We start from the raw sequence: 15,698 nt of genomic DNA, 5'->3' as shown, positions 1-15,698 counted from the left end.
GATTTGAGAATTCTTTGTGCTTAAGTACCATGAAGGTGTCCTATGTCTGACTGGGTAAAACAAGTAACGACGCCAAGTTTAAATAGGTTAAACAACATACAATTGTATGCATTTTGTTGCCTTACAAACAACATCATGCGATTAGCGAACGATATTTTTACCGGAATTATAATGCTCTTGAAATAACGTGAACAGAACCAATGTGTCATCAATTTAGTATGTTATTCTAATCATCTCTAATTGGCTAGCACATTATTATTATTGGCATGTTGATTGGTAAATGCAGTTAAATGCGAAATAGTTCCAACCTCGGTCCAAGGTTTTTGTTTGATAGCGTTTCATAAACACAGAGCCATCGTAGGTACGTTGATCATAGATACCTAACATGGACTTACGACTGTCGCAGAAATACGGTCAATTCGAGCAATGTGCATAAATATGAGATAAACTGCAGTCTGTCTCACAGTCCCTGAACCACAATATTTTCCCTACTGCCAAGCCCAGTCTGCAGTGCTGAAGCTCTAAATAGAGCAAGTCTAGATTTCCGAGAAAAAAATGTGAGTTTAGCTTTACGCCGCATACAGCAATATTCCAGCTATATGGAGGCGGTCTGTAAATGATCGAGTCTGGACCAGACCAACACCATGAGCATCGATCTGCGCAATTGGGAACCGGTGACATGTGTCAACCAAGTCAGCGTGTCTGACAACCCGATCCCGTTGGACGCCTCTTAGGACAAGCATGGATTTCTGAAGATCAATTCTAACCCGGATCTTCACGGGTAGAAAGATGAAAGAGAGACGATGACACCTAAACGCTGGCATATGACGAGCGACACATATATTCAAATAGAGGGAGAGAGAAAGTAGGTGAGAGAGTGAGAGGTGAATGATAACACTTAGCTAACCTTTGAAAAACAGGAACCCAAGTAGCGCATATATATACTCTTTTATTCCTCCATAGGAGATTACAATAACAGCAGGGAAAAACAATTAGATTAAATCATGGATAGTTTGTTATGCGTGTAATTTAAGAGTCAATATAGTGGCAGAGGCTGTAGAACCCCTCGATCAGCACAGACTAGTACAGCTGGAGGTCATCTTCCTGCAGGGTGACTGGGGGCTGACAGGACAGGAAGCAGGATACTATGTCTGCATCAGATCTTGTGTGGAGACTGACACTCAGCACTATTGGGTTGATACTGGCGATGTTACACCACAGAGTGTCTCTCGCAGACTCGATAGCAACACAGCAACATGCAATATGTGTTAACCGGTCGTTCCAATTAGCAAATCGCTTTATTAAAATGCGATAAATATATTAATACACACACCAAACATCCTCGTATACAGGAACACAAATCCAGTTGTATACAACTACTATAAACTAATTCATGACGCACACACGCGCGCAAGCACACACGCACGCACGCACGCACGAACACAAACAATAGCATACACTAAACAAAAAACACAAACACACAACAACAAAAAACCCGGACACAAATACAGAGAGAGAGAGAGAGAGAGAGAGAGAGAGAGAGAGAGAGAGAGAGAGAGAGAGAGAGAGAGAGAGAGGGAGAGAGAGAGAGAGGAGAGAGAGAGAGAGAGAGAGAGAGAGAGAGAGAGGAGAGAGAGAGAGAGAGAGAGAGAGAGAGAGAGAGAGAGAGAGAGAGAGAGAGAGAGGAGAGAGAGAGAGAGAGAGGAGAGGAGAGAGGGAGAGAGAGAGAGGTAGGGAGGAGAGAGAGAGAGAGAGAGAGAGAGAGAGAGAGAGAGAGAGAGAGAGAGAGAGATGAGTGCAATGAGTGGAGTCACGGATACCTGAATGCACAATAAAGGGTTATTTATGAGCTTAGTGATAGCCTTAGAAGGAAGCCGTAAAAGGTAATATCACTTAAAGGTTGTTTCGTTGTGCATCTAAAAACTGTGAATATAAATATGTGATCTTTATTGCGAATATGGTTTGTTCAGACACAAATCCTGGTTGTTTATATTGTACAACGGTGTACCGTTTTTCCTGTAATAATAATGAATACATTTTTTTTAAATTATGATATATGTTAACAGGTCATAGAGAATATATCCTTTGACAAAACGTTTTCACAGAAACGTATCCGTAAAATGTATACCTCAAACCAATTGGAACAGTCCTCGTGCGGCGCTTGTTCGGATTTCAGGACATAAATACACAGCTGATGAGCAAGTTTGCACTCCGACATTCTGGTGTCTGAGGACATAAACAATACCACAAATATATATCCACAAAAAACATTCGAAAAGAAGCTCACAAAATGCCTTTATGGGCTTGTTAAATCATTCTAGACATGACTTGGGTTCGTGGTCAAATGTATTCACTAGTGTACAGGAGGCCAACTTCTTCCATTCAATGCGGAATATAAATTAAATCACAATTCCCCACACTGAGAAACGTTTTATCTGTTAACTCTCATACAAACAAAATCAATTGTACCACTTTTCCTTGCATCGTCATTACGAGCGGTCTGTTCCTGAAGTAGTGTCGAAGGTACTTCCCTTTGCTTCGTCGCTAAAGGCGCCACCTGTTCGTATGTCGCCATGGTTATGTTGGCATTGCGATGGATGTCTGTCAGTTACGATCAGATTGCCAAATTTAAGAGAGCAAAACGTGGAATCTTTTTAATATCATTTAGTCAGGTTGTTAGATACAGAGAACCGATGTCCCTGAGGATTTTAGCGAAGACCAAGAACCCATGTATTTCACTATCATAGGAATATTGACTTAAGCAGAGACCGTAATATTATATGGTCTCTGACTTAAGTCTCGCGAGGGGCTAATTCCGGTACTAAGCTGGTTCCCGGCTCCCTTTGCGCGCACTAGCTTGCGATGTGCGAGACGGGGCCCAGCATACTTCCGGTACGAGATTTGCGCACTCTCCTACCCAGAGTTCCATGCGGCCAGCCAGCATAGTACGTCTGCCCACGTACGGCAAATTGTAGCTAAAATAGGGTTGCGCATCAAAGACAAAATGACCAGTCTTCCCATATGCGAGCGAAGAGAGCAAAGGTTGGCAACGTGCTTCCCTCGCTTCGGTTCAAAAAATATTTTTAATGTCAAAATAAAATATCACCATCATCAAAGGTAGACACCCATGTCCTCACAGAGTTGTGCTCTCAGATTTCCAACCTCATATTTAATAATTACTCACGTACAATATATTTAATCAACATTTTTTCGTGGCATGTCAAATCGTTCTTCGCCTCCATTACCCCTGACAGCTTCCGGTTCAACGGAGGGAAGGAACAGGGGAGTTAAATTTAAATATGCTTTCATTTACCCGTTACGCCATAAGTGTTTCTGTAGAATAAATGTTACGAAATTCGAACAATAACGACGGCAGATATCGTGTTTATCTGACACAGCTGTACAGTTGCAGAGGAAGATAAATGTGCTCGAGCAATTTTGTAATGATACAGGCATGAGTATAAACTTGAGTAAAACAAAAATTATGTATTTTTCGTAAAGGTGGTCCCCTACGCCACTATGAGAAATGGTTTTTTAAGGGCAGGAAAATAGAAGTAGTAAATGTATATAGATACCTAGGTGTTGTGTTTACACCATCTCTCTCATGGACTAAGGCTCAGTGCTGTCTTTCTGCTCAAGCACAAAAAGCTTGTATGTCATTGTATAACTATCAAAATAAATTTGGAGCAATTTCAAGTTTAGATATATTCAAAAGTTTTGATGCAGCTATTTGTCCTATCCTTTCTTATGGAGCAGAGATCTGGGGCACATCATACTGTAGACAGATAGAAAGTTTGCAAATATACTTCTGTAGAAGGTTTTTGAAAGTTAGTAAATATACCAGCAATGTTATGGTGCTGGGTGAATGTGGCAGAGTTCCCCTACAATATCAGTACATGTCTAGATGTGTTAAATATTGGTGTAGATTGCTTCAGTTAAATACTCACAGGTTGCCATATCAGTGTTATCAAATGCTTATGTTACTGGATAAAGCTGGTAGAAATACTTGGGCCACATCTGTTAAAAACATTCTGTATCAGTTTGGTTTTGGTATTGTGTGGTTATCCCAAGATGTAGGTAATGTAAATTTATTTATGTTTACTTTCAAACAAAGGTTGTATGACAGTCTATGTCAAGACTGGCATTCTTTAATATCCAATTCATCACAGTGTAATGTATATAGTAAATTTAAGTCATTGCTGAATGTAGAAAGATACTTAAGCGTAGATATCCCATATTATTACAAGCATGTCATTTCCCAATTTAGGTGTAATAATTTCCGTTTAGTGGTTGAGTTAGGTAGGCACAAAAACATCAATTATGCTGACAGGATTTGTACTTATTGTTGTACTAAAGGCTTACACTTAGTGGAGGATGAATTTCATGTTCTCTTAATATGTGAGAGATATGAAGATTTTAGACAAGAATGCCTCCCTTCATGTACACTTGCTAATCGCAGTTTTGATACCTTTATTGGGATAATCTCTTGTAACAACACACACACTTTATCTTGTCTTGGACGTTTCCTCCATCATATAAAGAAAGTAAGAAGCAAACCTGATATTACAATCTGTAACTCATTATAGTCACAGTACTAATACCATGTACAATATGATGTTACCATTGTACTTGCATTTCTGTATTAATATCTCAATACATGAGAGATATGAAGATATTGGACACATACAATTTTAACCAGTCTTGACAATTTTAGAATGCTAATTTCTTGTAATAACATAAACATATTAACTTGCCTCATACGTTTCTTCTGTCATAGAAAGAAAGCAACAAGTAAATCTGATATTAAAATGTTTTATTTATTTTATTCACAGTACCAATAGTTAAGCATTTACAACACGATGTTACCTCTTTGCCTGTACTTGTATCAATATGTTGACATATGAGAGACATGTAAATTTTTTGACAAGAATGCTTTCTTTCCTGTACACCTGTTACTGTAGTCTTGATAATTTTGTCAGGCTAATCCATATTAACTATTGTCTTGAGAAGTTTACTATGCTAAGTTTTTGTACCAACATAAATACATTAAATTGCCTTGTACGTATAAAGAAAGTAACTAGTAAATCTGATATTAAAATGTGAAATTCAACGTAATGCAACAACATAATCATAATAATTCGTCTTGGACGTCTCCCTTGCCACATAAAGTGAGTAAAAAGGAAATCTGATATCACAATGTTTTATCCATTATATACATTGTATCTAATATACTCAAGCATGTATAATGCGATGTACCTATTTGTCTGCATTTTGTATTATGGGCCTCTGGCCTAGAACTACAGAAATAAATCTGTCTGTCTGTCTGTCTGATAAGAAAAATCATCCCCAACAGTTTAACGGTAAAATTATACAATATGATAATTGTGTTTAATTTCTGCTTATTCTTGTTCCTTCACTCCGTTGAACCGGCAGCTGGCAGGGGTAATGGAGGCGAAGAACGATTTGACATGCCACAATTTGTGCTTAAAATGTTTAATTAAATATATTGTACGTGAGTAATTATTAAATATGAGGTTGGAAATCTGAGAGCACAACTCTGTGAGGAAATGGGTGTCTACCTTTGATGATGGTGATATTTTATTTTAATATTAAAAATATTTTTTGAATCGAAGCGAGGGAAGCACGTTGCCAACCTTTGCTCGCTTCGCTCGCATATGGGAAGACTGGTCATTTTCTCTTTGTTGCGCAACCGTAGTTGCGCTACAATTTGCCTGTGGTCTGCCACATGTCACATCTTGCACAGCCCATTCAATATAATGTACATATTACTTAGCCCGTTTATTTTGAATGAGTCTACACATCTAATTACACATCATTATTAGAATGGCTTAGTTTCACTGAGAAAATATCCAAAAACGTGTAACACAATTTGGATTTGCGTAGCGATCCTTTGTTTACATGGGTTGTACGGCCCCACATGCTGTCATCTAAGCCTTATGGAGAGCAAACGAACAAGACCCTTTGATATATAACTATGTATTGTCATAAACCTTACTATCACAGTTGTAGAAGATTATTATGTAATAATGTAAAACATTATGAAGGCCGCCCCGAATCGCTCCCATTGGGCCAGTCTCTTCTTACTTGCGAATATGCGCGTTTGTTTACAAACAAGAGAAAAGGCCGGTCACGTGATATGCAAATAAGCCTGTGGCAGTGATTTTATGCTAAGTCATCACTGAGTCTATTCAAGAACCAGTTCTGGTTCCAAATACGACCTCCCTAGACCGGACCAAGTTTACAGCCATGCTTGGCTGTCACAGCTGTACTTGACAGTCGTAATAGTTGACTAATTTGGGAATGTTTAGATCGGAAATTTGACATGTTATTCCTGCAAGGACTGCCGGTTCCTTACTGGCAACTGACAACCACGACACCAATCGAAAAGGTATGAAACGTTGTTTGTCACCTTGAGTACTAAACAACGTAAGGCCTCGCGAAGTGCCGCCCCTTCTTACAGGTGCTATTGGTGATTTACCAGCTCGTTTAGCAAGTCCACGTGCAGATATGTGGCAGTTAGGGCTAAAATGGTTGTCATCAATATCAGCATTGTTACTGATCACATCACAGACATTTGAATTGTCTTTCACTGAAATTGTTTTAGTTCTTACATGGGAGGACTTTAAGAAGTAGGATAGAACCTCAACAATTACAAGCCTCCTTTATATTTATTCATTCATTCATTCATTCATTCATTTCAGTAATAAGGCCTCAGGCCCACGTACATATTACATGCAAATATTAAGTATACAATTGGTGCTGCATTTCCTAAATTTTAAAGATATGACGATCGTAGACTGACAGCGTCTTACACAAAATTTGCCAGTTTTTTTAACAGTAAGACATTAACAGTAAGAGGACTGTAGCAGTCTTACAAGAGTCTCTCTGTGACTGATATTTAAAATATTTCAGACGTATATCATGATAAACAGGACAAACAAGAATAAAATTAATTTCATGTTCAATAGCATTTAAATTACATAGTGGGCAAAAACGGATGTTTTTGTCCATACCCTGCCTCCTTCCTGCATTTTGCATTAAATCGAGTTCGCCGATTCTGAACAAGGTAAGCATGCGTGCGTATTCTTCACGAAAACTGCTTAGGTATAGCTCGTATACTTGTTTGCCCTTCCAAAGAACATATTTTGCTACTCAACAGAGAGAACATGATAATTTGGTGTCATAGTAAGTGAGCTACTTTGTACGTCGCGTTTAGCACTATTCAAGAAATACCATGGCAGGGACACCGGAAAGGGGATTCATACATGGTAGTTATGTTGGGAATCGAGTCCAGGCCTTTGAACTTGCGAGACCTTTAACCACACGGCTACTGTAACTAGGAGCTGCACGCCCGTGTTTAAACTTGTGCTAGTCTGTCTCACAGTCCCTGAACCACAATATTTCCCCGACTGCCAAGCGCTCCCTGCAGTGCTACTGCCCTAAATGAAACAAGTCATTTCCTCAGGGTCAGGCTGAATTTTCCATCTCATTATATAGAGGCTCCTTTTCAATTTATATGGGTTTATTTGTTGCTATCAAAATTTTGTATATTCAGACTAAGCGTCAGTTTAAACTTAACTTTAACTTTAAAGCGATGTAAGTCTATTATGAATGTGACTGTAACGTATGACTGTGCTCATGAACAGGGAGCGCACGTAGCCACGAATTACTTTATATTAATTAGATGTCCGAAACTGAACGACATGGGGACAGTGTAGTTGGACAGTAAGTAAATCTTGAAGCTATGTTAAAAGTCAAGGGTGACAAGGAGCACCGACATGATTGATGAGAGATTTAACGGTGGGATGGGAGATACGACTCGGACCACAAAACAGTAGACAGATCTTAAGTGAAGGTAATTAAGTATGGTATAAGTAGGTCGGGTTAGAATGGACATGAAACCATACGCATGACAGTAACATGTCATAATTTCATCGGTACAACCTAACCCTTGGTTTGATACATAACTTGTACGTGCTAAATACCTTGTACGTGCAGTAGTTGGGTATAATTGTATAAACTGTCCAACACAGGGTAGCCTGCCTCATTACAATAGTCCATGGCTTTTCCTATAGCTAAGAAGGCATAAGTTTCTAAATTCTTTGTTCTAAAAGGTGCTGCTGGTGCTGGTGCTGGTGCTGGTGCTGGCACTGGAGCTGGTGCTGCTGGTGCTAGTGGTACTTGTGACATGGAAGCCCTTGTGGGTTGTACAGATATAATCGCAAAAATCGGGGACGTGGCACAGGACTTGGCAAAGTTATGCAGGTAAATAGTTTAAGTCAAACACACCCGGTGGACCCACAGTCAACACTTCAACACATAGTCGCCACTGACAGTACCCACTCATCAACTGTCCCTGTTGTCAAAACACACTCATCCACACACTCATCCACTGTCCCTCTTGTCATTACACACTCATCCACTGTCCCTCTTGTCATTACACACTCATCCACTGTCCCTCTTGTCATTACACATCCACCCACTGTCTCTCTTGTCATTACACACCCACCCACTGTCCATCTTGTCATTACACACCCACCCACTGTCCATCTTGTCATTACACACCCACCCACTGTCCATCTTGTCATTACACATCCACCCACTGTCTCTCTTGTCATTACACATCCACCCACTGTCTCTATTGTCATTACACATCCACCCACTGTCTCTCTTGTCATTACACATCCACCCACTGTCTCTCTTGTCATTACACATCCACCCACTGTCTCTCTTGTCATTACACATCCACCCACTGTCTCTCTTGTCATTACACATCCACCCACTGTCTCTTGTCATTACACATCCACCCACTCTCTGTCTTACACACACCCACCCACTGTCTCTCTTGTCATTACACACCACACCCACTGTCTCTCTTGTCATTACACATCCACCCACTGTTCTTGTCACATCCACCCACTGTCATTACACATCCACCCACTGTCTCTCTTGTCATTACACATCCACCTCTCTCATCTCCACCCACTCTGTCATTACACACTCTTCTCTCTTTCATTACCCACTGTCCCTCTTGTCATTACACATCCACCCACTGTCTCTCTTGTCATTACACACCCACCCACTGTCTCTCTTGTCATTACACATCCACCCACTGTCTCTCTTGTCATTACACATCCACCCACTGTCTCTCTTGTCATTACACACCCACCCACTGTCTCTCTCTTGTCATTACACATCCACCCACTGTCTCTCTTGTCAGTACACACCCACCCACTCTCTCTCTTGTCATTACACACCCACCCACTGTCTCTCTTGTCATTACACATCCACCCACTGTCCATCTTGTCATTACACATCCACCCACTGTCTCTCTTGTCATTACACATCCACCCACTGTCTCTCTTGTCATTACACACCCACCCACTGTCCCTCTTGTCATTACACCCACCCACTGTCTCTCTTGTCATTACACACCTACCCACTGTCCATCTTGTCATTACACATCCACCCACTGTCTCTCTTGTCATTACACATCCACCCACTGTCTCTCTTGTCATTACACATCCACCCACTGTCTCTCTTGTCATTACACATCCACCCACTGTCCATCTTGTCATTACACATCCACTCACTGTCTCTCTTGTCATTACACACCTACTGTCCACTGTCCTTCTTGTCATTTGTCACACATCCACCCACTGTCCATCTTGTCATTACACATCCACCCACTGTCTCTCTCTTGTCATTACACACCTACCCACCCACTGTCTCTCTTGTCATTACACACCTACCCACTGTCCTGTCTCTGTCATTACACACATCCATCCACTGTCTCTCTTGTCATTACACATCCACCCACTGTCTCTCTTGTCATTACACATCCACCCACTGTCTCTCTTGTCATTACACACCTACCCACTGTCCCTCTTGTCATTACACATCCACCCACTGTCCCTCTTGTTATTACACATCCACCTACTGTCTCTTCTTGTCATTACACATCCACCCACTGTCCATCTTGTCATTACACATCCACTTGTCACTGTCTCTTCTTGTCATTACACATCCACCCACTGTCTCTCTTGTCATTACACACCACCTACCCACTGTCCCACTCTCCATCTCAGTACATTATCCACCCACTGTCCATCTTTGTCATTACACATCCACCCACTGTCTCTCTTTGTCATTACACATCCACCCACTGTCTTCTTGTCAGTACACATCCACCCACTGTCCATCTTGTCATACACACATCCACCCACTGTCCTCCATCTTGTCATTATACATCCACCCACTGTCTCTTCTTATGTACACATCCATCCACTGTCCATCCATTACACATCCACCCACTGTCTCTCTCTTGTCATTACACATCCACACACTGTCTCTCTCTTTCTCTTGTCATTACACATCCACCTACTGTCTCCTTGTTGTCATTACACTGTCATTGTCCATCTGTCCATCTTGTCATTACACATCCACCCACTGTCTCTCTTGTCATTACACACCTTGTCACCCACTGTCTCTCTTGTCTTTGTCATTACACACCTCATCCACTGTCCATCTTGTCATTACACATCCACCCACTGTCTCTCTTGTCATTACACACTCATCCACCACTGTCCATCTTGTCATTACATTGCCACCCACTGTCCCTTTTTGTCATTACACACTCCATCCACTGTCCATCTTGTCATTACACATCCACCCACTGTCTCTCTTGTCATTACACAGCCATCCACTGTCCCTCTTGTCATTACACATCCACCCACTGTCTCTCTTGTCATTACACATCCACCCACTGTCTCTCTTGTCAGTACACATCCACCCACTGTCCATCTTGTCATTACACATCCACCCACTGTCTCTCTTGTCAGTACACATCCACCCACTGTCTCTCTTGTCATTACACATCCACCCACTGTCTCTCTTGTCATTACACATCCACCCACTGTCTCTCTTGTCATTACACACCCACCCACTGTCCTCTTGTCATTACACACCCACCCACTGTCCTCTTGTCATTACACACTCACCCACTGTCCATCTTGTCATTACACACCCACTGTCCATGTCTCTTGTCACTGTCCATCTCTTGTCATTACACACCCACCCACTGTCTGTCTTTGTCATTACACACCCACCCACTGTCCATCTTGTCAATACACACCCACCCACTGTCATGTCATTACACACCCACCCCCACTGTCCCTCTTGTCATTACACACCAACCCATCCACTGTCCATCCCTTTGTCATTACACATCCACCCACTGTCTCTCTTGTCATTACACACTCATCCACTGTCCATCTTGTCATTACACATCCACCCACTGTCCCTCTTGTCATTACACACTCATCCACTGTCCATCTTGTCATTACACACCCACCCACTGTCCCTCTTGTCATTACACACTCATCCACTGTCCCTCTTGTCATTACACACCCACCCACTGTCCCTCTTGTCATTACACACCCACCCACTGTCCCTCTTGTCATTACACACCCACCCACTGTCCCTCTTGTCAGTACCCGCTCATCTACTGTGTGATGTATGCTCACCTCCTGTATATAAAACTCAAGCTAGTTGGTCACATGCCTGCATGAAGTATAATTCACATACTCTCCATGTCTTTACCCCACAGCGTCGTCAGCGACTACAAAGATTGTTTATCGGCCCAAAAGAATTGTGATACTTCTGCTCAACTAAAATCTTTGGACGATATCGCGAAGCAAGCTAATATGGATCTAAATTCATGTGAGTATTTAATTCTATCACCATCCCTTCATACCAGCGCTTGGTGAAATCACAACACTCGGTTGCAACGCCATTTTCGTTGATGAAAACTACTCTCCGCAGCATTAAGCTTTGTATCAATTTGGTATATAAGCCATATTTTCGATTTATGTTTTTTCAAATACGTGTCTCACAGGCCGTTGCGTAGTAGGGTATGTGTGTGTCTGCATGTGTGCAAGGGCGGATCCAGGATTTTGGAGAAGGGGGCAGCACATAAATCATGAAGTCTCAGGTTAGGGCAAAATAGTCCTCTGTTAATTATATTTTGGGGGAAAAAGTAGGTGCACCCCGGGTGTGTGTGTGTGCGTGCGTGCGTGTGGAGAGAAATAAAGAGATGGTAAGGGATTTGCAGTTAAGGTGAACCCGAAAGAGACGCGAAACTGGGTGGGAGGGTGTCCGGTGTGCATATTAATGAAGGTTCATAGTATGATTCCAGGGTTTCACGTTAGGTTTGAATGTATTCACGGGATAATAGCCTACATGTATTCTTACAGGTGACACGAGTACTTAGGGTTGAATGTATTCACGGGATAATAGCCTACATGTATTCTTACAGGTGATACGAGTACAGGTGACACGAGTACTTAGGGTTGAATGTATTCACGGGATAATAGCCTACATGTATTCTTACAGGTGACACGAGTACTTAGGGTTGAATGTATTCACGGGATAATAGCCTACATGTATTCTTACAGGTGACACGAGTACTTAGGGTTGAATGTATTCACGGGATAATAGCCTACATGTATTCTTACAGGTGACACGAGTACTTAGGGTTGAATGTATTCACGGGATAATAGCCTACATGTATTCTTACAGGTGACACGAGTACTTGCGACTTTACGGGTGTCATGAAGTGCTCTGAGATACTGCAAAAAAACGAAGGAAGTTCACAAGACAAAGGCACGCTGTGCAGGTAAAACATCCAGACATTTTGCATAAATCAACAGAATCTTCTTGCCCATTACCTCTATATCAGCCACATCACATCTTACGGATTATACATATAGTTTGGCAGAATTAGTTCACTAATACTCTGCCCATCCTCTGATACTGTTAACAGCATCCTTGTCTACAAGAGCTCACTAATGCACTGCACGTCCTCTGATGCTGTTAACATCATCTATATTTACAAGACCTCACTAATACTCTGCCCATCCTCTGATACTGTTAACAGCATCCTTGTCTACAAGACCTCACTAATTCTCTGCCCATCCTCTGATACTGTTAACAGCATCCTTGTCTACAAGAGCTCACTAATGCACTGCACGTCCTCTGATGCTGTTAACAGCATCTTTATTTACAAGACCTCACTAATACTCTGCCCATCCTCTGATACTGACAACAGCATCCTTGTCTACAAGACCTCACTAATACTCTGCCCATCCTCTGATACTGTTAACAGCATCCTTGTCTACAAGACCTCACTAATACTCTGTCCATCCTCTGAAACTGTTATCAGCATCCTTGTCTACAAGACCTCACTAAATGCTCTACCCATCCTCTGAAACTGTTATCAGCATCCTTGTCTACAAGACCTCACTAAATGCTCTAACCATCCTCTGAAACTGTTATCAGCATCCTTGTATACAAGACCTCACTAATGCACTGCACGTCCTCTGATACTGTTATCAGCATCCTTGTATACAAGACCTCACTAATGCACTGCACGTCCTCTGATACTGTTATCAGCATCCTTGTATACAAGTCTTCACTAAATGCCCTGCCTATAGTGTACAGCAACCACCCGATCGCCATTGTTGATATTTACATCTTATAACATCCCGTGACCTGTCCCTCAATGTGAACACCCAAGCTTGCTAGAGTAGCAAGATGTCAGTTATGTAGAGACTTCACGATGGCCTAACTGACTTTTTGTTTGTTATTTAACGCCGCACTCAGCACTTTTCCAGTTGTAATGACGGCGGTCTGTAAATAGTCACGTCTGGACCAGGCGGTCCAGTGATTGACATGAGTAGTGATATGTGGATATGATTACTTGCACAAGTCAGTGAACCTGACCAGGTCTTACGACAAGCATGGGTTGCTGAAAACCAATTCTGTGACATATGTACATGTATTTTGGTGACAATAGGTATGCCACTCAAACGAAGTAAAAGAACACACACACCTTTAATATTAACCTGTCATTTGTCTCTTGAGGAGAAAATATTATTGTTTACTTTTTGAAAATATATTTTACATATGATATCTTGCCATGCATAAAGAACTATATTAAGTGAATAGACATTGTTCACTTTAAAGGCTACTTTCATTGACTTTCATATTCTCCTTGTAGAGTGTTCGGTCAGTACAAAGGTTGTCTATCGGAACAGAAAAACTGTGATACTGCAACATTCTTGAAACGTATGGAAGAAACCGTGAAGGACGTTGGAGTTGATTTAAGCACCTGTAAGTATCAAACTGTCTCAACAAGGTCCCTTGTAACTATGTCAACCTATTGAAACATGCACATGTGTAGGTTGGTTGGTTTGTTGTTTAACGCCACACTCAGCAATATTCCAGCTATACGGAGGCGGTCCGTAAATTGATCGACTCTGGACCAGACAAACCAGTGATCAACATCATGAGCATCAATCTGCGCAATTGGAATACGATGACATGTGTCAACCAAGTCAGCGACCCTGACCACCCGATCCCGTTAGCCGCCTCTTACGACAAGCATGGGTTACTAAAGATCAATTCTACCCCGGATCTTCACGGGTCACATGTGTAAAGATCTCTCTGTAAATATATATATTCTTTCGTAGGTATCCGGAACGATGCTATCAGTTATATCATTTTGATGACAAGCAAATAAATACTAGATAAAAAATGCATCTAAAGGCGTATCTGTGTCTGTTACATTGCTCGTTGTATACGACGAATTTGTCAGTGTAAAATAACCAAAATATTTTGAAAAAAATGGTCAGCCAAAAGAACAAGACAGAATATCATGGTCAAACTACTGGAACACAAAGCTATTGCGAATCGAGATAGCAAATGTCTATGAAGACATTTCTTTTGAATAATAGAAAATGTAAAGATTGATATTTTCGAAGGTCATTTTCCTCCTCTGTGGAATCAACCAAGCTAGACTTGGCTACGTTTGTTGTCGACTTGCTTAGTCTTTCAAATCCACTGATGGATTAAGACTCCTTTAATCTATTCAAATAGGCTATTTGTTTTGGGAAAGTACGTGTCATGTTTTCCTTATATTTGAAATTTTGTTAGATGGGTATTCAATATTTGATAAAAACAAACTACCTTAGTGAAATATCATTCGTAATATTTAACTGCAGATTGTATGTCTCTACAGCTTGCATGTTTGAATGATGATCAGGTATGTACTCATTTGGATGTTTCTCCTCTATCTTGCAGGCTCCGCTGGGATGGTTCAAGTTTCCGTCGCCTGTGTCCTCCTGACTCTCCTTGCATCCTTCTTCGCTCGCTAATTACATCCACCGGGAGTCTTAGTCAACTTTTGTTGTGTTCTTCAAGGTCACCTTCATTGCTGTATCTCTTTTCCTTTACAGTGCTTCTTCACACTTCTTTCCACTACGCTAACACTAAAGTGTCCAAAATATCTGCAGGCATACCAAGACAGCTTCTTTTCTCTATAAATATATTTTGGTTATGTTCATGTGTGTAGGTCTCATAAATAATTTTTGTAAATTCTGTAGTCAAATGTTATTTATCCTCGTGTTTGTCGAGTGAGGTGAGGTGAAATTGGGTTTAACTTCGTGCTGGAGAATATTTCGCTCATATGACGACGTACATGCGTGTGTATGTGTAAGTGCGGCTGTTTGTAGTAGCCCAGACTTAAGCTGGTTTTATAGTGCTAGCCCACTGAGATACCATGCCGCAGTGAAGCATGAATACCCTACTCAGACACATTATACTGACTCCGAGCCGAC

The 15,698-nt window shown here is 41.3% G+C and overlaps 1 protein-coding gene across 1 annotated transcript; it reads left to right on the top strand.

The window, feature by feature from the left end:
- Positions 1-8,120: 8,120 nt before the first annotated feature.
- LOC124264674 lies at positions 8,121-15,459 on the top strand. The gene is made up of 5 exons (XM_046699431.1): positions 8,121-8,286; positions 11,630-11,742; positions 12,601-12,697; positions 14,081-14,193; positions 15,163-15,459. Exons 1-5 carry the CDS (start codon positions 8,210-8,212, stop codon positions 15,234-15,236), a joined length of 474 nt encoding a protein of 157 aa, XP_046555387.1. The 5' UTR covers positions 8,121-8,209; the 3' UTR covers positions 15,237-15,459.
- Positions 15,460-15,698: the final 239 nt, after the last annotated feature.

Source organism: Haliotis rubra, unplaced genomic scaffold, assembly GCF_003918875.1.
Source record: "Haliotis rubra isolate DU_JTF1 unplaced genomic scaffold, ASM391887v1 Scf936, whole genome shotgun sequence".
NCBI lineage: Eukaryota > Metazoa > Mollusca > Gastropoda > Lepetellida > Haliotidae > Haliotis > Haliotis rubra.
The sequence above is the reverse complement of the archived record's forward strand: the minus strand, read 5'-3'. Positions and strand labels throughout refer to the sequence as shown.